This window comes from Salmo salar, chromosome ssa18 (genome assembly GCF_905237065.1).
Source record: "Salmo salar chromosome ssa18, Ssal_v3.1, whole genome shotgun sequence".
Classification (NCBI taxonomy): Eukaryota; Metazoa; Chordata; class Actinopteri; order Salmoniformes; family Salmonidae; genus Salmo; species Salmo salar.
The window spans coordinates 43,310,183-43,330,420 of NC_059459.1; the positions used below are offsets into that span (position 1 = coordinate 43,310,183).

Below are 20,238 nucleotides of genomic sequence, written 5' to 3' on the forward strand. Positions count from 1 at the left end.
GAGTATTTTTTTTACGTTAAATTATTATTCGTTTTTTTCTCGCGTAGCATTAATTAAGCATCGGCACAATATAACGGAACCACTGTAGTCACTCCGTCACATTTAAGACCTGGAAAACTGAATGAAAGACATTTTGAGAGTAAGGACCAACGGACATCCTGAAAACAGAGAACACCATCGTGAGAGTCTCATCTTTCCATAGAGTTTATAGACCAAACGGTTGGGACGCTACAAACGTTTTCATGAGAAAACCAATATTTCTGGATGTCTCGTGTCTTGACAAACACCGCTGTAGCTCGGCCAGTTAGTGAACTACCGCAGCGTGGCCAGTTAGTGACAACCAGGGTGAACTACCGCAGCATGGCCAGTTACTGACAACCAGGGTGAACTACTGCAGCATGGCCAGTTACTGACAACCTGGGTGAACTACCGCAGCGTGGCCAGTTAGTGACAACCAGGGTGAACTACCGCAGCATGGCCAGTTACTGACAACCTGGGTGAACTACCGCAGCGTGGCCAGTTAGTGACAACCAGGGTGAACTACCGCAGCGTGGCCAGTTACTGACAACCAGGGTGAACTACCGCAGCGTGGCCAGTTACTGACAACCAGGGTGAACTACCGCAGCGTGGCCAGTTAGTGACAACCAGGGTGAACTACCGCAGCGTGGCCAGTTACTGACAACCAGGGTGAACTACCGCAGCGTGGCCAGTTACTGACAACCAGGGTGAACTACCGCAGCGTGGCCAGTTACTGACAACCAGGGTGAACTACCGCAGCGTGGCCAGTTACTGACAACCAGGGTGAACTACCGCAGCGTGGCCAGTTACTGACAACCAGGGTGAACTACCGCAGCGTGGCCAGTTACTGACAACCAGGGTAAACTACCGCAGCGTGGCCAGTTACTGACAACCTGGGTAAACTACCGCAGTGTGGCCAGGAACGAGAGCGTTTCATTCATTTTCACCTGATCTTGTGTCTGTGTAATGTCCAATCACAGACAGGAGGACTTTATGTATACTAACACTAACTTACATCCTATAATAACCACTCACTCACCTGCACAAGCATTGAGGAACAGCCAGTCAGTTTTCCTCATCCTGTTCTTAATCTGTTTGGTCTTCTTGAAGTCAATGTTCTCCGGATGGTGATGCTGCTCCTCTCCGCTGCCCATTGCCCCGGCCGCCAGCTCAATCCTCTGGAAGTCCATCTTTACCTCCGCCTCCCTCTTAGAGGTGGGTGGAGAGGTCATCCTCAGTCCCTGTCCCTGTCTCCCGCTCAGCCCCCTACTGCAGCTCCCTCCACTCCCTCTCCACCTGGCCCCATCTCTGTCCTGTTCATTGATGTTTGAGGATGTGGAGGAAGGAGCCTCCTCGGACTGCCCAGCCAGCTCTATAGGAATAGCCTCCCGGTTGTTAGGTTGAGGTTGGGGGTGGTCGCAGACGATGCACTTCCGGGTCTTGGGATAGTTCTGGTAAGTACAGGCAGTGCAAGTCCAGTGCTGGCTACTGCTGCTACCACCACCACCACCTCGGGTGTTGAGTCTGTTGAGTCTGTTTCGGTCGTTGTACTCCTCTGTACATGGGTCCATGGGGGGAGGGGCTGGGCGGTAGCCCACGTTGGTGCCTGACGTCTGGGGGGCCTCTGTGGGACTGCAGGGGGTCCTCTGGTGGCGCTGACACAGACACTGGGTACAGCGAATGGCACGAGGCCAGTTCAGGTAGGTGCACATGTGACAGGACCACTTGGAGCTATTCTCAGTCACGCTGGGAGGCTTGACACGGGGCCTGGCACTGGAATCTGGGTAGATCAGGAGGCTACCGCAGCTTCCCTCGGGGCTTGGAGGGTCCTGCCAATCACAACCAGGCTCCATAGTAACACTGCTGGGGCTGCTGCTATTGTAGGTCTCCTTTGTGATTATGGGGCTGCTGGGACACTGTGCACGACACATGGTGCACTTAACAGCGGACGGCCAGTTCTCATAGGTGCAGTAGTCGCAGGCCCACTTCACTCCCACCTCTGTCATCACGGATGAGGTAGAAGGAAAACGGTTCTGTTCCCGTTACCAAGGGGATCACTACGGCACTGGCTGCGGAGACAGAAATGCACAGAAATGTAAGAGCTACTTTAGCAAAACTGTTTGCATACATACAAAAAAGAAAAGAAAATGGGTAGATACATAACAAATGGGATAGGGTAACCCTTTAGCTGAACAGACAATAAGATAAGTATTTGGAAAGACGACACATTTATCTGCATTTCATTCCGTTTTTTTTATTAAGCTTACCGAGGACAATTTCATGTTCCGTACACTCCCAACTCAGGAAATACTAGCTAGCTAGTAGCTAAGGGGCCCCACCACAGAGTTGAGTACCTTGAGTAAACACTGTACTTTGCCAAGCAACTCAACCCCCTCCTCCTCAAGCCCCGTTCATTGACGTTAGCTAGCGCGAAATGCTAACTAGTTCGCTTTTGTTATGGAGGCACCACCTGTCGGGGTTTCAAACCGACAGCCATGTTTTTTTGTTTTTACCGTCTGTGTCGGGGTGAAATATTGAAATAACCCCCTCCAACGTCCCGTTTTTAAAAAGGATATTGTTCGAAGTTAACTAACTAGTTAGCTACGCTTGCTAGTTAGCTAACGGTTAGCTTGCTAGCTAGCTTTGCCTGTTTGCCAATCGATCAACTGTTAATATTAGCTAACGTTAGCTACTAGCTAGCTAATCCTATTATACTCAATAATGAAAAACATTGTCTTTGTCATCGATCATTGTCATTAGCTACTAAAACTATAGCTAACTAGCTACCTAACTAACTCATTGATGAATTGTATCTTTCCCTGTGTACTTTTCCTCTTTGGTCCAGAACCATAATAACAAACCTGAATCGCGCAGTCCTGCCTCCTCTTCCTTCTATCAAGCCTTCCTAGTCCGTTCTTCCAGTGGATTTCTTTACCCCCTTTTCTCTCACATGTTTTTCTTTGACCACTGTAAACTCTATAGGGGGGAGACAGGGAAAAAAAGGGGGGGGACTGTGTTATAGTGTAAAGCTCCTTTCCGCTTCGGGTCTTTATATCATGTTGTCAATCCCCCGGACTCCATGGTTAGTAGTGATGAATCGTTCGCGAACAACAACGATCGGTTCTTTTTTTTTTGAACAGGTCTTTTTGATGAACGTCGGGAACCGAATTGCATTTGTGAAAGAGCGGTTCATTTGACTCTCTCGTTTGCTTACTGTTACGACTGTTTCGGTGGCCTTTTTTTTGTTGTTCCAGACGATTTAAACTGCAGATAAATTATACACAAAAAAAGTATCTGAAGATAGTAATTCCTCACCGCAAGAACAATCGTTTGTGATGATACTCATTCTGTTCCACACCACATTTTTTTGCAGTGCTTTTTAATTTGTTTCTCCATTTCTTTTGCAGGACATCTAATCATTTGGTCAGGTGAAATGTATTTGAAGTCATATGTCACGATCTGACATGATGTCAGGCAACTTTTTAGGCTTTACATTAGAGATTTGCAATGATTTTTTTCACGGTTTTAGGTAGCTTCGTTTTTAAACACTAGGCCTACTGAACGTAGTGCCGTTTATGAGCTAAATGAACGGCTATTTTAGCTGAACTTAGCCAAATGAACCGGACCTCCGAAAAGTCCCGAGGTAATGTGGCTCAGTTGGTAGTGCATGGTGTTTGCAACGCCAGGGTTGTGTGTTCGATTCCCACGGGGGGAAAAAAATACAAAATAATGGAAGTATATATATATATATATATATATACTCACTACTGTAAGTTGCTCTGGAAAAGAGCTAACTGACGTAAATGTATCAAATGTAGAAGAGAGAGGACGCGAGCATAAAGCAATTGAGGTACTCCCCTTGCGTCATTTCTCCTCAAAAACCATTGGATGAGAAGCTCAGAGTTCATGACAAAAAAATCGCCGGTGTTTTTATTGCCGGCGACGAAGATTGAAGGGACAACATTGTAATCTGACTGAAGGAGTAGTACCACAGATACTTTTGAATATATATTTTGAATATTGTGACGATAAACCCAGGGTTGTCACAATATGTTTTTCACCTTTCCCCCAGTCCCCATTCTGCGTTAAAATGTTTCAATTTTCACCCCACCCAGAAGGTGGCGGCAATACACCTTTTTTGGTTGCAGTCAGACAGAGATGCAGAAGATTGAGGGGGGGCAAAGATTATATATTATATTGATAAGATAGTTAAGTGACCGCTCTAACAATGGAAATACATGTCCTCAAAGAGGGAAGGCGAGATCAGGTGGGACGATTCTAGCCAATGAGAGGGCCGATACGCAATGGTGCGTAAAATAATTAACTGGCACAGGCAGACAAATCTTCTCAGCCACTTCCTCTCTGGAAAATGTCCATATTCTTGCAAGTTAAAGTTTTCCTAAAAGAGCCACTGTGACACTTCAAAATGCTCACCTGTTTAGCTAAAAAATATATATATAAACAGTACCAGTCAAAAGTTTTTTCTTTATTTTAAATATTTTCTACATTGTAGAATAATAGTGAAGACATCAAAACTATGAAATAACACATATGGAATCATGTGGTAACCAAAAAAAGTGACACTGTCTGTGATTTATTTAGAATTCAAGGCACACTTAACCAGCATGGCTACCACAGCATTCTACAGCGATATGCCATCCCATCTGGTTTGCACTGTTTTGCATGTTATTTTGGCATTAATATGTGTCACGTTTGCAAACAATGTGGTGGTGGGGCAGCGGGCGGAAAATACAGAGCATAGGCGTTGGTAGTGTTCTCTAGTTGCGCCGTTATTGGCTCAGTGTTCTGTCACTCATGGGTACACTACGTCACCGCAAAATCTACAGGGAGAGCAAAAAAATTCAAGCCCCTTGGGTGCTGCTGTAGATTTACATTAGAAGTGCACATCCAAGAAGGCTCAAGGTCATTTGTAATCACTAGCCTGCTATTCAGTGGAGTGGGTGTGTGTTCCAAGTCTGGGTTTAAGGGTCTCTTTTCCAATCTTAAAAGGACAAACATTCACATGCAACACCATGGGCCAGAAAAGGTTGAATACATTGGCCATGCTGTCAACCCAGCATGACTTCTGCCGTGTTCAAAACACCTGGAAACTCAGAACTGGGAAATCTCAGACTTCAATGAGTTCAAGACAACTGGGAATTTGGAAAAAAACAAGCTCTGACTGGGAAAATACGTTTTGAACGATCATTCAAATCGGAATTCCAAGTCGAGAACTCAAGCCTCTTTCTAGAGGATCACCGATGTCATGATTAAACCTTGTTTTTTTTCCAAGTTCCCAGTTGTCTTGAAAGCAACATAAATCCAGAGAATGCCAGACTTTGATGACAAAGAGAACGACTGCCACCTTCCTGTAAAAGTGAGCACAGCACAACAAAGTCCAAAAATGTCTTGTATGCTGCTGCATAAATGATGTAATATGCCGGGGAGATATGTATACTGTAGCTAAGAAAGTAATGTTAAGTGTAAGTTGTGTAGTAAGCTATTAGTAGCCCATGTGCCTCACCCTAATAATTTGGTCCCTCTCCCCCTCATAACTTAGCCTACTGTTCTGACTTGGTGGTGCACATGTAGCCTATAACCTGTTTTAGAGAAATGTAATCATCAAATTTTGTAAGAGTTTTCATTGTCTGCTTATATGCCCCCTTTATTTATCCTACGGTTCTGACTTGGTGTACAGGGAGAACACTGAAAGAACTTCCCATGTTCTGAATTCTGTCGCTGTACATTTCAAAAGTGCTGAACGAATAGTTATATTGACTACGTCCGTCCTGGCTCGCTCATTAATGTCTTAATCGAAATTACCGAATGCCTCTTATCCGCTCGTCGTCCCCTTATGCCATAGTTTGTACATCTCAATTGTCAGTAGAAACCACATTTGTTTAAGCAAGTCAGCCATATCAGCTATGTTTTTTTTAAAAGGCAGTAAATGAGGCTGAATGAACTGTTTCGCTGCCAGACAAGGCTCCGCTGATCGCCAGGTGTAGTGGTGGTAAAGATTCACTCCATGGTGCTGAAAAGAAAGCTATGCTGTTGGGACAGCTTTATGTAAGCCCTAACAGTTTGTGGGCATTATAGTGCAATTAATGTAATGTTTATTGTTGTGTTGCGTAGTGGCTTTGCTGGCATGCATACAAAAAAAATGCCATGTTAAAATCCCCAATGCATCTGCCATACACCATGCTGGATCTAGAGTAATGTACCTGAAGTAGAACTGCACTTTCTAGCAAAACCAACTCTGAATTTTGCCCAAGGAAGTACATACGTCTCAACAGATCTCATATAGTGAGTGTCTTGGCCTTCTCTACTCCTGTTGCAGTATGCCATTCTCTGTCCGTATTTAGATGAGACATGTTGAAGCTCTGTGTTTGAAGGACCTTTGCCCAGTCAAGCACACACAGAGGACTTGGAACCTCACGATGGCATTCTTCAACTCCCACAACTGGCTCAACTTCTTTACATCAGCGAAGAAGAAGGTTGGTTCAGCAGACGCCACTTACGGTCATGCATGAATACAAATACGGGTGGGCCCTCGGAATCAAACCCACAATCGAGGAGTTGCAAGAGCCATGCTCTACCAACTGATCCATACAGGACCGCTGGTTGGGTCTGTCTGTCTGTCTGTCTGCCTACCTGCCTGCCTGCCTGCTAGCTACCACCCTGTAGGTGTGATGGAGGCGTTACCCTGTAGGTGTGATGGAGGCATTACCCTGTAGGTGTGATGGAGGCGTTACACTGTAAGTGTGATGGAGGCGTTACCCTGTAGGTGTGATGGAGGCGTTACCCTGTAGGTGTGATGGAGGCGTTACCCTGTAGGTGTGATGGAGGCGTTACCCTGTAGGTGTGATGGAGGCGTTACCCTGTAGGTGTGATGGAGGCGTTACCCTGTAGGTGTGATGGAGGCGTTACCCTGTAGGTGTGATGGAGGCGTTACCCTGTAGGTGTGATGGAGGCGTTACACTGTAGGTGTGATGGAGGCGTTACCCTGTAGGTGTGATGGAGGCGTTACACTGTAGGTGTGATGGAGGTGTTACCCTGTAGGTGTGATGGAGGCGTTACCCTGTAGGTGTGATGGAGGCGTTACCCTGTAGGTGTGCAGGCGTTACCCTGTAGGTGTGATGGAGGCGTTACACTGTAGGTGTGGAGGCGTTACCCTGTAGGTGTGATGGAGGCGTTACACTGTAGGTGTGATGGAGGCGTTACCCTGTAGGTGTGATGGAGGCGTTACCCTGTAGGTGTGATGGAGGCGTTACCCTGTAGGTGTGATGGAGGCGTTACACTGTGGGTGTGATGGAGGCGTAAGTTGCAAGCTTCTGCTAAATTACATACACATATTATTAAATATTCTGAACGGTCAGACCTCTTGACAAGGTCGCTGTGCCTCCTTTGTTTAATTTTCATTAGAGAAAATCATTTGAATTTGCATCCCTCAGGATCTCTCCGGCCAATAGGGTCCAGCTGAGACATCATCTCTCAGAGCAGTCATCCCTCAGGGTCTCTACGGCCAATAGGGTCCAGCTGAGACATCATCTCTCAGAGCAGTCATCCCTCAGGGTCTCTATGGCCAATAGGGTCCAGCTGAGACATCATCTCTCAGAGCAGTCATCCCTCAGGGTCTCTACGGCCAATAGAGTCCAGCTGAGACATCTTCTCTCAGAGCAGTCATCCCTCAGGGTCTCTACGGCCAATAGGGTCCAGCTGAGACATCTTCTCTCAGAGCAGTCATCCCTATGCTGCCCCCTGCTGATAGGTCATCTCTCAGGGCATCTATGAGGAGAAGTGGGGGTTTCGAAAGGTGCCACTCAAGATGTTTGGGTTATGGGACATTACTCATGGTCTGAAGAAATGACAGTAAGGAATTTCAGTTAAGCCCAAAAAAGGTCTTCCCTCACTGTGAGCTGTGAACTTTACCTGCAGGTAGCCACGTATGTAACGTTACGTTTTCCAGAAATCTAAACGCTAGCTAACGTTAGCTACCTTAACTTATTTTAAAAAAATATATGCATTACATTTTACAATGTTTTGTTTATTATTGAATTATTGAATATTATATGGTTCCTTTCGAAATCCCCACTTCTCCTCATATATGCACTGAGAGACGACCTATCAGCAGGGGGCAGCATAGAGACCCTGGACTTTTTACATTTTACATTTTAGTCATTTAGCAGACGCTCTTATCCAGAGCGACTTACAGTAGTGAATACATACATTTCATGCATTTTTTTCAAAAAAAATTGTTGTACTGGCCCCCCGTGGGAATCGAACCCACAACCCTGGTGTTGCACACACCATGCTCTACCAACTGAGCCACAGGGAAGGCCGGCCCATTCACCATCTCTACCTCGTCTTCATTTCCTTCAGGTTCATTGATCCTCCATCGTCCTATTCTTCAAATCCCGATTGTTTTAACCTAGTTCGCTGTTCTGCCAGACTCATGAGCTCACTCTGTAAATTGTCCACCGTTGCTCTGCTCTCAAATTCGATCAAACATTTGCTTAGTTCTTGAAGGTGCTGTCTGTGGAAGGCCACTGGCACTAAAGGTTTTAGGGTCCAGAAGAGCAATGTCGACCATACAAAGTGTCATTACTCAGAAATCACAAATGGATGCCATCTATAACTGTATCCAGAATTTGATTATGAACACCAATCCTGTATGCACTCTCTGCCCCAGTAAAAGTCTCATCTTGTGCCATCTCTCCAGGCATGGTTTTCTTCTTTCGAGACCTTTTTCGTTGGCATAGTGTTCTCTAACTCCAGCTCTGTTTCCTCATCTCGTTGCTGCAACTTCCTGTTGGCCCACTGAGCAAATGTGTCTGCAGCTGCCTTGACCTTTTAAAAAATCTCTTGCCATTCCTTTCAGCTGCTCCTCTGTAGACACAACCATACGATGCGCAGACAGAATGTCCATTCCACTTGTTTGAAGATATTTTTTTTAACTGGTGAGGTGACCTGAAATATTCTAAGGAATATCTGAGCTGTAAGTATTGTTTCATACTTCAGCAACCCCTCAATGTATCCTTGTGCCTTGACCTGTGCAGTAGTGTTGATGTGAGAAGGACATCAACATACACAGAACCTCATCTGGATTTCCAAAAAGCTCCAAAGACCTTCTTTAAAGGCACTGTCTTTAGCCCACCAGTGAGTCTCTCCGAATTGGAGCAAGATGTCTGTATTTTGAGTCCTTGCTCTCCTTCTCCCAAATGTTCATCCTCTGGTAGGATTCACAGAAGAACACAGCGATGTTGTTAATGAGAGAGAGAGAAAAAAAAGTGACCCACTTGGCAAGACACTCTCTCTGTTGTGTCTGCCAAAACAAGGTAAAAAAAAAATGTGTGGATAGCAACCACACATGCAATGGATTGGTGGACTTTACATTGTGTGTCGGATGGTGTTAATGACGTTATCGATGGTAGTCTTTCGTGATAGAGTGATTAGAGAGCATCTGCCCCCTTCTTGACCCAGGCAGTTTCCTGCTTTTCTCTTATGCAGGCAGTGAGATGCTCTTTCATACACAGGTCGTACTTTCCCAGCAGTCAATGCTGCTGTCATCTAGCGTATAAGTTGCTTCAGACTGCATGCCTCTGTAGCTCAGACCCCTCTTGCCTATGACTTTAACAACTATCTATAATGCTCTCTAGCACTTGCCGCCTTCTGTGCACTTGCTCTCTATGAGCAGACATCTGACTGCCGAGGAACAGGGCTCTCAATGTTACCTTTGAAAGAACTTAGAAAGTAGGCCTCAGCATAACCTCTATGCATAATGCTCTTCTCATGCTCTTCCACTCTCTGATGGATATGCTTCTGTAACAGTATAGCTTCCGTCCCTCTCCTCGCCCCAACCTGGGCTCGAACCAGGGACCCTCTGCACACATCAACAACAGTCACCCACGAAGCATCGTTACCCATCGCGCCACAAAAGCCGCGGCCCTTGCAGAGCAAGGGGAACAACTACTTAAGGTCGCAGAGCGAGTGACGTCACCGATTGAAACGCTATTAGCGCGCACCACCGCTAACTAGCTAGCCATTTCACGTCGGTTACACTTCCAGTCTGCCATTCCATTCATGAAAAGGGCTGTTCTCTGTGGGCTTTTTAAATACCATACAAATGAAAGCAGAATAAAGCATTGTTCTCTTCATTGTAAATGACAACCACTTCTTGATTGGTCCCATCTTTACAAAAGGAAACCTTCTGCACCACAGACTTTTCACATTTTTGTTGGGGGCGGAAACTAAAAAAACAAACATATCTAGGTCCCCATGACTACGGCCTCTTAAAATTAGGTTGGCATCCTGGCTCTGGCTTAATCTACATCTGTCCACTGCAGATGCACTATCCTCAACCTGGATGAGTAATTACTATACATTTGTATATTATTATAATATTATAACATTAAATACAAAGTATAATGTTAATATAATAGTATACTGTTAGTATAATATTAATATATTAATTATATAATAGGATACTATATACCACTAGTATACTATTAATATATTAATTATATAATAGTATACTATATACCACTAGTATAATATTAATATATGAATTATATAAATACAAAGTATAATGTTAATATAATAGTATAATGTTAGTTTAATATTAATATATTAATTATATAATAGGATACTATATACCACTAATATAATATTAATATATTAATTATATAAATACAAAGTATAATGTTAATATAATAGTATAATGTTAGTATAATATTAATATGTTAATTATATAATAGGATACTATATACCACTAGTATAATATTAATATATTAATTATATAAATACAAAGTATAATGTTAATATAATAGTATAATGTTAATATAATATTAATATATTAATTATATAATAGGATACTATATACCACTAGTATAATATTAATATCTTAATTATATAATAGGATACTATATACCACTAGTATAATATTAATATATTAATTATATAATAGGATACTATATACCACTAGTATGATATTAATATATTAATTATATAATAGGATACTATATACCACTAGTATGATATTAATATATTAATTATATAATAGGATACTATATACCACTAGTATAATATTAATATGTTAATTATATAATAGGATACTATATACCACTAGTATAATATTAATATATTAATTATATAATAGGATACTATATACCACTAGTATGATATTAATTCCAATTGGACAATACAGCAGTTTAGGAAATACACAACCACAACATTTCTAATTTTTTGTAGGTTTTGTTCCGTCATTAAATCCTTGTGAAAGAAAAATGGTCTCCATTTGGTGGTTAGTCTCTAGTGTGTTAATGCTTAGTACTAACTTGTCAATAATCAGAACCAGTCATGCAGAACAATGAGTTCAACGTTTCCAACGTTTGCTGTTGCACGTAAACCCTTTTTTTTTTATGTCCCGCCCCATCCAGGCTGTGATTGCTCAGTTCACGAAAAGTGACATTGACGAGCGTTTGTTTCAACAAAAAGGCACCCGATATATAGCTAAATAGCCAGCTAGCCAAACCCAAACATTGCTTATCTTATCCCTATTGTCTTCTGTCTTACCACTTCAGCTGCAAAATCCTTTAACTAACAGTTGAACTGGTATCGCTTGGCTCAATGGGTTGCTCTCTCTGCTCTCTCTCTCCTCTCTGCTGCCAGTGCCTTCAGGCTCACTAGGCTGAGATGATTGATTGGTAACGGCGCCAAATGAATAATTTGCCATTTTAAAACTGGATCAGCCTCAAGGTACTGCAACCTCTTTTCTCTCATATTAGGGCATGGAACCAGTAGAGCCAGAGAAATAGTTCAGAAATAGACCTGTACTCGCCTTAAGCCAGGTTCATGCATGTAGGAACCATAATAACAATCCTTGGCACTTTACAGAAATAACCATACGTGTCATCCTGCTAACTCCTCTGAAAGGGACACCCATGTTCTGGAAAAGACCCAAGAGGTGTAACCATAGCAACAGTACATAGTTGGCCACAACCCAGTTACAGGAATAACCAGGCATGTCTACACCCCAGACAGGTGCATGTCTCCATCCAGACAGGTGCATGTCTAAGGGTGTCTAATGGCACAGAGCACATATATCAAATGACACAGAGCACATATATCAAATGACACAGATCACATATCTAATGACACAGATCACATATCTAATGACACAGAGCACATATATCTAATGACACAGAGCACATATATCTAATGACACAGAGCACATATATCAAATGACACAGAGCACGTATAGAGTGCACTAGTTTTGCTGGCTCCTGAAATAAATAATTGCCACATATGTACTGAAAAATTCACAATACACCACCTTTAAAGTTTTTTTCTCTTTTTGTTTTGTCCATCTTGCTCCAATCAACTATTTATCCAAATGTCACCATTTTAACAGAGATGGGAAAGGGGCGGGGCCCAGGTAAAGTTAGAATGGACTGGTCAGTCAGACACACAGCACTTGGTTATTTATATTTTGCGTTGTATCGGCCCCAATTGTCAAGCAGCCCAACGGGAAAACTCCCAATGCTCCAGATGGCAAGTCCGTTATTGGCTCTGAGAGAAGATGTCGCAGCTGGACCCTATATAGGGCTTAGAGAGTTAGACTGCTCTGAGAGAAGACGTCGCAGCTGGACCCTATATAGGGCATAGAGAGTTAGACTGCTCTGAGAGAAGACGTCGCAGCTGGACCCTATATAGGGCTTAGAGAGTTAGACTGCTCTGAGAGAAGACGTCGCAGCTGGACCCTATATAGGGCATAGAGAGTTAGAGACACCTGAGGTATGACTGCTCTGAGAGAAGACGTCGCAGCTGGACCCTATATAAGGCATAGAGAGTTAGACTGCTCTGAGAGATGACGTCGCAGCTGGACCCTATATAAGGCATAGAGAGTCAGACTGCTCTGAGAGATGACGTCGCAGCTGGACCCTATATAGGGCATAGAGAGTCAGACTGCTCTGAGAGATGACGTCGCAGCTGGACCCTATATAGGGCATAGAGAGTTAGACTGCTCTGAGAGATGACGTCGCAGCTGGACCTATGGGAGAAAGGTAGACTTGCTGAGGGAAAGAAAAATAGAAATACATTAGCTAGCGAAAGAGGAGACTGGCAGCTGACCCTGAGTGGAGAAAACAGGTGGCCATACATCCCCAAGTAGGAACCACGGAACGGCCAGGCAAGCTGAATGTATGGCCATGACTAAATATATGCCAAGCGTAAGCATGCAATGCAGGCATTATTTTCATATCCATATGAGGAGAGTCTAGCCCCTACTATGTTAGAGCTAAAAGCAGATATGGGTGTTATCCAGCCACTACTATGTTAGAGCTAAAAGCAGATATGGGCGTTATCCATTGGGTTGAAAGAAAAAGGTGGCAGAACGCATAGGAGGTTTTACTTCATTTACATAAAGGATGGACCTATGTATTGTATATGCATAAAAGCAGAGCCGGGGCCTAAGGAAGGCAGTTGTTGTCCGCGGACCGGCTCGGCTTTATTACTCTTTATTAAAGTCTATATTGAATTTACAAGTTCTTGTAAGAAGTGTTATTCTTAAGACAATTTTCCACGACAGACCCTATATAAATTATTTTTCTTTTCGGTGACGACGCACACACCAACTTGACGTCATAACAAAATGGCAGCCTACTTGAGCCGGTTGCACCACATTTCACTCCACGTTACAAACGTGGATAAAATAGCGTATGAACTGGTTTCTAAATTTAAGTTTAATTTATTTGTTGCGAGGCTGACGGAGAAGTCTAAACAGTTGGCTTTTAGAAAAGGAGCGGCAGTTTTCGTCGTCAATGAAAGACCAAACAAGTCCCCTCTTGAATTGAACGGAGTAACGCTATCGACCGGGAGAGGGATATCTCCTTCACAATCGGAACCGGGATGGACTAACAACATTCAACCGGGGGAAAACAACGACAAGGATCCGAATTGTCTTTACGATGTCCACCCACATTATCCCGTCGATACCGCGTCTAACGTCTGTTTCGAAGTGGAAGATGTGGAAAGGTCATTCAAGTCTCTTCGTAACCTCGGCTGCGATTTCTTGGTTCCCCCGACAGAGGTGTGTGACGAGAAGGGACTTGTCACCTATTCAGTCGTCAAATCAATATTGGGAAATGTGAACCACACGCTCGTTGACACGAGTAAATATAAGGGGAGCTTCTTACCCGGGTTTCAGGAGGTTGAAAACGTGGCTAAGAGTACAGAGTCATGTCCAATCACTCATTTTGATCACATTACCTATGCTTGTCCAAGACGGTGCACACCGCAGGTGATGAGCTGGTATGAGCGACACTTTGGCTTCCAGAGATTCTTCATTGACAGGTTAAGTGGCTTTGTTTAAAAAAAAAAATGGTTCTGTAATTGAAAATAATGAATTGTTAGATGATTATTGATCATGCATCTCAATACAAAGTGATATGAATAAAAGTTATTGTGAGTACAGAACATTTTTGTTTGGGTTTGGCACCAGACCTGTTAGTGCTGTCATGCCACTCTGTGTCATAAGCCAAACATATGGCAGAGTGGAATGATAGCACAAACCGGGTTTGGTACCCAGGCTAAGCTATAAGGATAAACCATATAATTAGGCATTTTAATACTAATTAAATAGTATGTCTATGGGATCAACAATTAAGAAAAATAGATTCTCTTTCTGTAAGTGTTTTTTTTCATCAGGGACAATAAATACATGGATTCTGTCTGTTTCCCTGAGCAGTAATGAGGATGTGGATGAGGGCTATGTTCTGAACAAGGAGGGCATTGGACTGCGTCTCACAGCCATGGAGTACTGGAAATGCAGCGAAACAGGAATCAAGCTTCCCTTCACAGATAGGAAACAACCGGACTGCAAGTTTGTCATTGCAGAGTCGCTGCCTGAACAAGGTCATCACTTTCTAAGAGTTATACTGCTCATTTCTTCATATTTAGTTTTTTTCCCACGGTTCCTCAAATCCTCTCCTCCTCTTTCTCACCTGTATTGGAAGAGAAGGTCAAAGGTCTCTCGGCTTCAATAGGATTTGAGGAGGTTAGGAGTAGAGGTTGACACGGGAATGAAAATTCAGTCAAATTATTTTCCCCCTGTACTGCCCTGACCCGGCAACAGTTCTATAACCCCAGAACTTTCCTGTCCCTTCCTGATAAAATCCGTCCCGTCCCGTGCGCAGAAATATGTAGGCTATTGTTTGTTTAGGAAGTATTACAAATAATGTAATATTGCGACTGTGATTATGTGGTTGTATTGTCTAATTGTAGTTAAATGTTCAGACTGTAAGCCTAAATCTCTCTGGATGAGAAGGTATTCTATATGACCTAAATAGATGGGTGGAGGATGAGGACAGCGCCCCCTGCAGGATGGTCTGTTCACTAGTGTAAATCTGTAGCCTGACATCTGAGCACATATTAACATTTACAACGTCAACCTAAAAAATTAAATACAAGAACACCTAAACCGACAGTACAGCACAAGTCAATATATTTTCATTTCACTCTTCACCTCAAATGTCACGGGTTTTTAGTTAAATACTCAAACAATTGGTCTTGATGGTAAAGTTGTTGTGGGTAGAGCAGCTCTGCCGCTTGTCCCGCTCTGCGGTTGGTAGACTATTTGATTGAAATGCAGCATTTGTGTTTTAATTTTTTTTTTAACAAGCCGTATACTCGGGGTTTCTTCGTTGTCAAATACAACAAATACAACAAAAGTGATGGGACCTTGGCTGTAATGTTAGTGATGGGACCTTGGCTGTAATGTTAGTGATGGGACCTTGGCTGTAATGTTAGTGATGGGACCTTGGCTGTAATGTTAGTGATGGGACCTTGGCTGTAATGTTAGTGATGGGACCTTGGCTGTAATGTTAGTGATGGGACCTTGGCTGTAATGTTAGTGATGGGACCTTGGCTGTAATGTTAGTGATGGGACCTTGGCTGTAATGTTAGTGATGGGACCTTGGCTGTAATGTTAGTGATGGGACCTTGGCTGTAATGTTAGTGATGGGACCTTGGCTGTAATGTTAGTGATGGGACCTTGGCTGTAATGTTAGCGATGGGACCTTGGCTGTAATGTTAGCGATGGGACCTTGGATGGAACAAGACACTGTAATTCCTCCATGGAAGACTTCATAATTTAGCCTGCTAATGTCGGTTAGCATCTGAGGTAACCTAATGACTGGCGCGAGAGTGAGCCGCGGGGGAAATTACCTTATTTTAAATTTTACTCAAATTGCTACACTGTTGTTGTTTTGAAGAAATGCTCCACACATGACATATTTCTGCCCCCAAAAAACTCAGTTTATAACTATTTGTATAGACTGTCGATCCTGTCCCGAAATGGACTTGAGAACTTCACTTCCTGTTCCGGTGTCAACCTCCTAGTTAGGAGAGATGATGTGAGGAATAGATGGACTGAGAGAAAGAGGTTTTGCATTTACCCATGACCAATTTTCATTGTAATGAATTACCACCTGCCGAGACCTGAATCTTGTCCATCTCTGTCTGTGTGCCAGGCAGGAACCAGGTGGACACCTTCCTGGAGCAGCACAGAGGCCCAGGGATACAGCACATTGGATTGTACACACAGGACATAGTATCCACAGCACAGACCATGGGCCAGGCAGGAGTACACTTCTTCTCTCCTCCACCTGCCTACTACACGGAGGTTTGTCTCACTCAGTCACCATAGCACCCAATGGCTCATCCCAAATGGAACCCCTAGAGGATTTGATTGGTATAAGCAATATGGTGAAACTTCCACTTAGCCTATCAGAGAGCAGGGTGGAGCTACTACCATATTGATTGCGCCTAATAATTATACATTTATTGAACTTTTTTATAGCACTTTTCATAATCTAGAATCTCTCTCACTCATGTCCGTCCGTCTCTCACTCATGTCCGTCCGTCTCTCACTCTCAATGTCTGTCCGTCTCTCTCTCATGTCCGTCCCCCTCATGTCCCCCTCTCTCCCTCATGTCCCCCTCTAACTTGTGACTGAAACAGGTGTGTGAGATGCCCCAATGCATTGTGTTTCCAGTACATGTATCATTCAAAGGAACCCAAACAGTCCTCTGTAGCTCTACATGCATCTACAGGAAGTTGTTTTCTGGAAGTAGGAAGTTGTAGCGTGATTGAACACTACAGGAAGTTGTTTTCTGGAAGTAGGAAGTTGTAGCGTGATTGAACACTACAGGAAGTTGTTTTCTGGAAGTAGGAAGTTGTAGCGTGATTGAACACTACAGGAAGTTGTTTTCAGGAAGTAGGAAGTTGTAGCGTGATTGAAGCGTGTTGTTGGTTGATTTCCTCTTGACTACATTGTGGACGCGTCTCAGATCTTACAGCTCCTTGGTAGGTATTTAACATGTCAGCTAACCACATCGTATGACGTAGCCATCTGACGCCTGTCTGCACAATGGATGACGTGGCACGCAACCATTGGTTAATGAAACGCCTGCACATCTAGTCAGGCAGGAAGTCGAGCGTTATGTCGACTACCACTGTGCTCGTTAACCCCCTGTGTCTGTTCTGTGGCAGGAAGTCAAATGTAACGTCTACTACCACTGACCTCGTTGACCCCTGTGTCTGTCCTGTGGCAGGTGGGTAAGCAGCAGGAGATGGAGGACGTAGGTTACGACCCCCAGATGCTGTCTCAGCACGGCATCCTCCTGGACACAGACCTGCGCCAGGCCCAGACTGACCCCTCCTGTCAGACTACAGACACGCAGAAGAAAAGGTACCAGATTCATTAGCTAGCCTGTAGGTATCAAGTGCTAGTGTTCCTCAAAAGCTGTCAAGGGTTTTCAATATAGTACTTTATTTCACTTCATTTAACCGATGTTTTCCTCTCTTCTCATTCCCTCTCAACAGATACAGTTGAAGTCGGAAGTTTGCATACCCCTTAACTCAGTTTTTCACAATTCCTGACATTTAATCATAGTGAAAATTCCCTGTCTTAGGTCAGTTAGGATCACCACTTTATTTTAAGAATGTGAAATGTCAGAATAATAGTACAGAGAGTGATTTATTTCAGCTTTTCTTTCTTTCATCACATTCCCAGTGGGTCAGAAGTTTACATACACTCAATTAGTATTTGGTAGCATTGCCTTTAAATTGTTTAACTTAGGTCAAATGTTTCAGGTAGCCTTCCACAAGCTTCCCACAATAAGTTGGGTGAATTTTGGCCCATTCCTCCTGACAGAGCTGGTGTAACTGAGTCAGGTTTGTAGGCCTCCTTGCTCGCACATGCTTTTTCAGTTCTGCCCACACATTTTCTATAGGATTGAGGTCAGGGCTTCGTGATGGCCACTCCAATACCTTGACTTTGTTGTCCTTAAGCCATTTTGCCACAACTTTATGCTTGGGGTCATTGTCTATTTGGAAGACTCATTTGCGACCAAGCACTAACTTCCTGACTGATGTCTTGAGATGTTGCTTCAATATATCCACATAATTGTCCATCCTCATGAAGCCATCTATTTTGTGAAGTGCACCAATCCTCCTGCAGCAAAGCACCCCCACAACATGATGCTGCCACCCCCATGCTTCACGGTTGGGATGGTGTTCTTTGGCTTGCAAGCATCCCCCTTTTTCCTCCAAACATAACGATGGTCATTATGGCCAAACAGTTTTATTTTAGTTTCATCAGACCAGAGGACATTTCTCCAAAAAGTATGATCTTTGTCCCCACGTGCAGTTGCAAACCGTAGTCTGGCGTTTTTATGGCGGTTTTGGAGCAGTGGCTTCTTCCTTGATGAGCGGCCTTTCAGGTTGTGTCGATATCGGACTCGTTTTATTGTGAATATAGATATTTTTGTACCTTTTCCTCCAGCATCTTCACAAGGTCCTTTGCTGTTGTTCTGGGATTGATTTGCACTTTTCGCACAAAAGTAGTTCATCTCTAGGAGACAGAAAGCGTCTCCTTCCTGAGCGGTATGACGGCTGCGTGGTCCCATGGTGTTTATACTTGCGTACCATTGTTTGTACAGATGAACGTGGTACCTTCAGGCATTTGGAAATTGCTCCCAAGGATGAATCAGACCTGTGGAGGTCTACAATTTTTTTTTCTGATGTCTTAGCTGATTTCTTTGATTTTCCCATGATGTCAAGCAACGAGGAACTGAGTTTGAAGGTAGGGCTTGAAATACATCCACAGGTACACCTCCAATTGACTCAAATGATGTCAATTAGCCTATCAGAATCTTCTAAAGCCATGACATCATTTTCTGGAATGTTCCAAGCTGTTTAAAGGCACAGTCAACTTAGTGTATGTAAACTTCTGACCCACTGGAATTGTGATACAGTGAATAATAAGTGAAATAATCTGTCTGTAAACAATTGTTGGAAAAATGACTTGTGTCATGCACAAAGTAGATGTCCTAACCGACTTGCCAAAACTATAGTTTGTTAACAAGAAATGTGTGGAGTGGTTGAAAAATGAGTTTTAATGACTCCAACATAATTGTATGTAAACTTCCGACTTCAACTGTACCTGTTCCAGGTGTTCACCAAGTCCATCTTCTCATTCCCTCTAAACAGATACCTGTTCCAGGTGTTCACCAAGTCCATCTTCTCATTCCCTCTAAACAGATACCTGCTTCAGGTGTTCACCAAGCCCATCTTCTCAGAGGACACTTTCTTCCTGGAGCTAATTGAGAGGAGAGGTGCGTCAGGGTTCGGAGAGGGGAACATCCAAGCCCTGTGGAGGTCTGTCCAGGCATACATGGACACAGAGAGGGCAGAGACTGAGGCACAAGGAGAGAACACAACTCAACCACAGAACATAACCCCAGAACCGAAGCACTGCCACAACGCGTAACATCTTACAGCGAACACCTTCCTCCGCTACTCTTTTGTCTGTGTGAGGCTACAATACACTGAGGTTCCCGGGGAAGCTGTGAAGGACCGGGGAAGCATGATTGAATGATTGTGTTTATGAGTCTGTTATTAAATGTTTATGTTTAATGATTTTTCATTAAATCATGTATGACTACAAATATTTTTATGGCTTATATAAATTATTATACAGTACCGGTCAAAAGTTTGGGTTTTTCTTTATTTTTACTATTTTATACATTGTATAATAGTGAAGACATCAAAACTATAAAATAACACATATGGAATCATGTAGTAAACAACAACAACAAAAAAGTGTTAAACACATCAACATTTATTTTAGATTCTTCAAAGTAGCTTCCATTTGCTTTGACA

At 43.3% G+C, this 20,238-nt stretch overlaps 2 protein-coding genes across 4 annotated transcripts in view; one reads left to right on the forward strand and one right to left on the reverse strand.

Annotated features, from left to right (window-relative positions):
• The window catches only part of LOC106595706 (ubiquitin thioesterase ZRANB1), a 47,456-nt gene extending 44,316 nt beyond the window's left edge, over positions 1–3,140 (reverse strand). For 2 of the 3 annotated variants that reach the window (XM_045701168.1, XM_045701170.1), the window contains exons 1-2: positions 2,880–3,140; positions 1,058–2,087 (exon numbers count right to left, since the gene is read on the reverse strand). In XM_045701168.1, the coding sequence (XP_045557124.1) occupies positions 1,058–2,024 (967 nt within the window). In that variant the 5' untranslated portion in view covers positions 2,025–2,087; positions 2,880–3,140. The other variant, XM_045701169.1, reaches the window with a different exon arrangement.
• Positions 3,141–13,488: 10,348 nt separating this feature from the next.
• On the forward strand, positions 13,489–20,026 carry LOC106560341 (4-hydroxyphenylpyruvate dioxygenase-like protein). The gene is made up of 5 exons (XM_014123180.2): positions 13,489–14,367; positions 14,762–14,928; positions 16,545–16,696; positions 17,628–17,764; positions 19,618–20,026. The coding sequence occupies exons 1-5, from the start codon at positions 13,667–13,669 to the stop codon at positions 19,844–19,846; spliced, it is 1,386 nt and encodes a 461-aa protein (XP_013978655.1). The 5' UTR covers positions 13,489–13,666; the 3' UTR covers positions 19,847–20,026.
• The last annotated feature ends 212 nt before the right edge of the window (positions 20,027–20,238 follow it).